This window comes from Mytilus californianus, unplaced genomic scaffold, assembly GCF_021869535.1.
Source record: "Mytilus californianus isolate M0D057914Y unplaced genomic scaffold, xbMytCali1.0.p SCAF_8, whole genome shotgun sequence".
NCBI lineage: Eukaryota > Metazoa > Mollusca > Bivalvia > Mytilida > Mytilidae > Mytilus > Mytilus californianus.
The window spans coordinates 99,528,818-99,535,473 of NW_026262734.1; the positions used below are offsets into that span (position 1 = coordinate 99,528,818).

At 34.0% G+C, this 6,656-nt stretch overlaps 1 protein-coding gene across 1 annotated transcript; it reads left to right on the forward strand.

The window, feature by feature from the left end:
* Window positions 1-1,651: 1,651 nt before the first annotated feature.
* LOC127712930 (uncharacterized) lies at window positions 1,652-4,239 on the forward strand. The gene is made up of 4 exons (XM_052219521.1): window positions 1,652-1,769; window positions 2,636-2,926; window positions 3,288-3,305; window positions 4,220-4,239. The coding sequence occupies exons 1-4, from the start codon at window positions 1,652-1,654 to the stop codon at window positions 4,237-4,239; spliced, it is 447 nt and encodes a 148-aa protein (XP_052075481.1).
* The last annotated feature ends 2,417 nt before the right edge of the window (window positions 4,240-6,656 follow it).

Consider the following 6,656-nt stretch of genomic DNA (forward strand, 5'->3'; position numbering starts at 1 on the left):
TCAGGGTAAGTAGATTTCAATATATTAGTCAAGCATTAAAAAACGATTCAAGGCAATGCATTTTTCATATATAATGAAATTGGATGCACGGTACTATGTTTTTAAATAAAAGCCTAATTGGTGTATTGCTTTTTTTTCTTTTTTTCTTTTATCAAAACCATTGATTAAAGGCTAAAACGAGAAACTTTTAATGGCAATTTTACACGTTTAAATGAATGCCTTCGTAATTATTTGAATGCAAAATTCTCATCTTCAAAATGCCGCTGTTCGTCAGAAAATAAAAATTACCTCTTTGTTCAATCATATGATATTTTTCTTACTTTCCTACTTGGTCAGGTTTTCAGAATCGTAGGCATTTGCTTTGCAATGAACGTTTTTCTTATGGTAATTTATAATACCAGTTTTCCCTATTTATTAAAATTTAAGTTGTTAGAGTTCAAACTTGTATAGGGCCTATTAATAGTTACTTTTGTTGACTAGTATCGTTGTCGGCCATGGGATATTTCAATTGGTTCGTCAGTTTCCGATTATCTGCTGTAGATTCCAAATAACAACATTTTTTATTCTAGATAATGTAATCTGGTCTGGTACCCACACATCTCCCGCCAGCGTATCAATTTGGTATCTAAGCCACGCGTTTTTTTCATATTCCGGGAGTTTTTTTCAACAATCATTTGTCTTTTTTCTTATAATCTATATATATATTTTAAAAAAGATATACCAGTTACTCATTATCATGTTGACCACTAGATCTCTTGGATTTTTTTCGCCGTTAATGCGTTTAAATCTCATTGGCTTACACGCAATACTTGCTGTTTTTACGTATTTGACATTTCAACAAACCTTAGAATTCAGAACAATATAACGTATTATATCCCAATGTAATTAAAATATTGATCTCTGATTTTGTTTTACTCATACGCGTGTCAACTCCGGTTTCCAAATGATTAAGGCAAAAATGGCAAAATCAATGCTGTGTCGCAAGACGATACATTACAGTGATCATTGCGTCTCGCCCCAGTCGGACGCTATTATGTAACACAATAAATATATTCGGGTATTACTAGTAAGAGTTATGGTAAATTCCCCTGTGATTTTTTTCTTCATTAACATGGTGAAAAACGTAAAGTTCAGGAAACCTCGTAGAATTTTGAATGTTAAGATGTTTACGTAAATGATATACTAAATATTTTTTATCAATTCGTTAAAATCTATAAAATCGTTATGTTTTTCAGGCTATAGACCACTGTCGAATACAATACAATTCAAAATTGTAAATTTTACATAGAAAAGATCTGTAACGAAATCGACAAAACAGTACTTTAATTCCGATAGACTTCTGGGTTTGCATCGGAATGTCTTTTAAAAGTCCTTGTCATTAAAAAAAATACACTGACAATATGCCAAATACTATTATGAACACAGTTAAGAGGTATCTATAGAAATGCATTTATAACTTGACTGTATACGTTCAGAAATGTGATACACTGTTGTTATAACCTCAAAATACAGACATCAGGTTTTAAAATTGTAAAATCAAGTAAAGTTTCGATGTAAAATGCAAGGGATATCGCTCCAACATCTTCTAAAATAATTTTTACTTGTTTATTTGTAGATAAAAATGAATCGCCTTCAATGTATGTCTATGGTAATGGCAGTAATGGTTGTTGCTGCTAATGCCAATGGATATGGCAGACGTGGAGGCTGGGGTGGTGGTATGGGTGGTATTAGTGGAAGTATTGGAGGTGGTATAAGTGGTAGCATTGGAGGTAAGCAGACGATATAACATAACCATTATATGGTTACTGCGCATACATTTTGGAATATTCTCATCAGTAGAAAATTACATCGCAGGAACTAGACAATGCATCTAATATTCTACATGGGACAATGTTTACATTGCAAATATGCCTATTCAGACGACAAACTTCAAAAGTTGTAATCAACTGCCTCGATGGTTTCATTGTAGACGTGCTCCTCTTGATTTTTCAATCGCTGTCGGGCCAAACAAACATGCAAAAAAAACAGTATATTCGATAGTCAAACAAAGAGAAAAGATTGACCGCCTCGGAGTACGAATAACATATCTAGGCGGATCGTTCCGGTATTACGACACCCGATAGTTCTACACCCAGTAAGTCCGAAAAACCATTATAGTTCGTCATATTTTTTTTCTTTCTTTACTGTTAAAAATCTGGCCCGTTAAATCTTCGATTCAGTATGCCGGTCTAGTAAAAAGGATTGTGAAAAATTCATATTTCATTAAAAAGAAAATAGTAGATATTTTTATGGTACTTAAAGGGGGAATAGTCTACGGTATGTTTTATACAACTGCGTTTTATAGCTGGTGAAACAAAAGTATGTAATTAGTTGGTGGCGAGAATGACTTGCTGTGAATAAAAGTAAAATCAACAAAAAACACGTGCCTGTACAAAAAGACAAAAGAAGAAAAACGAAAAGAACAACAGCAATACCAAACAAGCACTCACACAGTAGATAGATAACTTAAGAAAACAAGGTTTGTCATTAATTCATGGAATAACATACTTTGTGGTTAAATTGTCTACCTGAGGATAAATGAAACAACAAATGTCAACCAAACACAAGTTCTATTATTTCTTCGTAAACATTTCAGGGGGTGGCCTAGGCGGTGGACTTGGTGGATTTGGCGGAGGACTAGGCGGAGGAGGATTTGGTGGTGGACTAGGAGGAGGATTCGGAGGAAGATTAGGTGGAGGATTAGGTGGATTAGGAAGCAGTGCATCACTCAGTGCCAGTCTTGCTGCTCGTCTAGCCCTTTCAAGTGGTGGTCGTGGTGGTGGATTTGGCGGAGGTCTCGGTGGTGGATTCCGTGGCGGTGCTGGAGGTGGTTTTGGTGGAAGAATTGGCGGAGGAATTGGTGTTAGTGGTGGATTTGGCAAAAGGAGTAAGTGTTTTTTTTTATATTACATCATTGAGCTTTTTCGGATTTTGCACGAAGTATTAGTCGGTGGCTGTTAATCAGTCAAATATCAAATATGTATTCGTATTAGATTTCTAATATGCAACTCTTCTATAATTTATATTAAATTGAAGTTAAAGCTATTTGAAATATCCTATTCCAGAAAACTTGTTACTCATTGTTAATGTGTAACTTAACAAATGAAAATATATATGGAAGTTTTTAACGACCTTGACTGGCTATACAGCCCTTGCACGGTCGGTAAAACAAATGAAAAAAAAAGTAAGTAACATATCAATTTTCTACAGTGTACAATATATAATGCTCTACTGTTTTTCTTTATCAGGATACAGAAGAAGCGCAAGTAAGTTTTTTTTATATGTATATTCTTCGGCCGACAGATATAAATAATCTCATGAAAATAACGATTCTCCCATTAAAAATCCATGAGTTGTGTTGTATCCCAACAGTTCGACGATGCAATAAAATGAAATGTCCGAAATTGAACAAAGTCATAACAACAAGAATGACACGCTTTTGCATGGGATTTGGGATCATATAGGGGATAGACGTGGAGATGTGGGATCATATAGGGGATAGACGTGGAGATGTGGGATCGGATAGACGTGGAGATGTGGGATATAGGGGTAAAAAAAAGAAAGGAAAAAATGTTGGAAATAGGGAAAAATTTTTAAAAAAAAAAGTAATTAGGGAAAGAGCACGCCGGTGTCACCCCTCCCCCTTTTAACTTAACACTCGGGGCTTTAGAAATGTGTGTGGCTTCTCTGTTATCTCTTATTTCCAACAATTTCCAAATAAACTATTTCGTTTAAAAGCTGTATTACAAAAATTCACATCTATTGTATTCTTGTATTTTTTTCATGCAGAAACCAATTACGGCAAAACAAGAAAAGTACATATCGCGTTATAACATTCCATATTTATAAAAGACAGGTGTCTATACAGTACGTCAAGCTCTCAAGCGTATACTTAGTCTAAAAAAAATTGGCGAATTAGTTCAAATGAAACAATCAATGATCTGCCTTTTGAAACCAAGTCTCAAAATAACGAACAAAATTGTGAAATACTGAAGAAGTTCCCGACTTGGTTCAGGCACGTGCAGATGGAGCGTGGTTTATATCCAATGAAAGATCGCTGCTGAAATCCAATTCCATGTATAGTATTGTTACATTTAGTCTTTTACGTAACCATTTGATCATTTATGACATCAAGCAAGTAGGTGTGATTTTAACATTAATTTTTTTTTTCTATTTTTAGGCTTTAACTACAACTACTAAACGACTGTTGTGTTTAGTCATGCGTGAGATGTTTGTGTGGTGTGGTGTGGTGTCCCCGTTCCCGTATATTTTGAAACAATTCCCAAATAAATTATTTTGTTTTGACATTGTCTTTTTGTTTTATTAGTGAATTGAAATTCACATCTAGTGTATTACTGATTTTCACAGAAACCAATGAAAATACATATCGTTATATCAACCATACTTTGGACTATTATTTAGATGGTAGTCTCAGCCCATTTACATGCATGGTAGGTTCACTCCCTATGGGATTAAATGAGGTTTGGTAAACTTTGTACATTATAAGATAAAATAAATACCTGTACAGTAACACCATAAAACAAGAAACTCCTACTTTTAAAACATCGCTGGCGGATAAAGGTCAGAAGAAATTCACTGACGAATATTTGTATACGGTTATTCATTAGGTTTGTGTGTTTTTATGTAGAAAGTTCTAAAAACATTACAGATCAACATGCCTAAGGGTCTGGATGAGGTTAACAGAATAGAGAAAAATGGGCAAAAAGTGCAGAATAAAGGGTTGAAAAATAAAGAATAAAGAACAATGAAAGGAAAGAAAAATAAAGAAAAGAAAATAATGGGGGTGCTGAAATAAAATATTGGTTAAAATAAAGAATAGATAATATTGGTTAAAATAAAGAATAGATAATATTGGTTAAAATAAATAAAGAATAGTGATATTGGTTAAAATAAATAAAAAAAATAGGAAGAGAAAATGGTATAACTTTTGTTTTTAATTACAGAAATGAAGGACCCCCATCCAGACCCTTATGTACGGTTTACATAATCCCATCGTGGTTCCCATGCTTTGTCTGACCGTGTTTCGATTGTGCATATCGTTTTGACAGGTATTCTACTTAAGCTAAGGTGTAAGGACAAATTTCACCCAAATTGTTTCACTCGTAGGATCAAAAACTGAAAGTTGATGAGATCTAGCTGTATTTATTTGAAAAGGTTATTCTGTGTCAATGGGTTGCTGTCTAAATGATGTACATCACAAATATTTTATATTCACATGGAAATGATATACATAAATATTTTAATACTTTTAAACACATCCATAATATCAAAATGTTACTAAGCATTTTATATTATTGCTTAAAATCAGTACTCTGAAGTACAGCCACAAATATAAGAGAGTAGAACAGAATGATTTCATTACAAAAGATTGAGTATTCGTGGTTGCCGTCAGTTTCAGCCACCAATATTAGAAAGGGCAGAATGATTTCATAACAAAAGATTGAGTTTTTTGTGGTTGCCTTCAGTTTCAGCCACCAATATTAGAGAGGACAGAATGATTTCATAACAATAGATTGGGTATTTTGTGGTTGCCTTCACTTTCAGCCTACGATATTAGAGAGGACAGAATGAATTCATAACAAAAGATTGGGTATTTTGTGGTTGCCTTCAGTAACAGCCACCAATATTAGAGAGAACAGAATGAATTCATAACAAAGATTGAGTATTTTGTGGTTGCCTTCTGTTACAGCCACAGATATTAGAGAGCAGGACTATGATTTCATAACAAACTATTGAGTATTTGAGTTTGCCTTCAGTTACAGTCACAAATATAAGAGAGTAGGACAGTATGTTTTCATAACAAAAAAATAAGTATTTTGTGGTTGCCTTTAGTTTTAGCCACAGATATTAGAGAGTAAGACTGAATGATTTCATAACAAAAGATTGAGTAGTTTGTGGTTGTCTTCAGTTACAACCACAGATATTAGAGAGTAGGACTGTATGATTTCATCAAAAAAGATTGAGTATTATGTGGTTGCCTTCAGTTACAGTCACAAATATTAGAGAGTGTGACCGAATGAAGTCATAACAAAAGATTGAGTATTTTGTGTTTGCCTTCAGTTACAGTCACAGATATTAGAGAGTAGGACTGTATGATTTCATAACAAAAGATTGAGTATATTGTGGTTGTTGTCAGTTAAAGTCGCATATATTAGAGAGTTATTCAGAATGAATTCATAACAACTGATTGAATGATAAATTTGAGGTTGCTTTCAGGTACAGCTAACAATATTAGAGATAAGACAGTATGAATTCAAAATATTTGAGTACTTTATTTGGGGTTGCCTTCAGTTACAGTCACAAATATTAGAGAGTGTGACAGAATGAAGTCATAACAAAAGATTGAGTATTCTGTGTTTGCCTTCAGTTACAGTCACAGATATTAGAGAGTAGGACTGTATGATTTCATAACAAAAGATTGTGTATTTTGTGGTTGCCTTCACTTTCAGCATACGATATTAGAGAGGACAGAATGAATTCATAACAAAAGATTGGTTTTTTTTGTGGTTATAGGGAATCACTGAAGCATGACTGGAGCCCCCTCCCCCCCCCCTAATGAAAAGTTCTGGATCCGCCACTGTTAATTTGGGGTTGCC

What these genes read in the sequence shown, in the direction of transcription:
- LOC127712930 (XM_052219521.1), top strand. Translation starts at nt 1,652, where the DNA reads ATGGCAGTAATGGTTGTTGCTGCTAATGCCAATGGATATGGCAGACGT. An exon ending in TATAAGTGGTAGCATTGGAG is followed by an intron (nt 1,770 to 2,635) that starts GTAAGCAGACGA and finishes TAAACATTTCAG; the next exon opens with GGGGTGGCCTAGGCGGTGGA.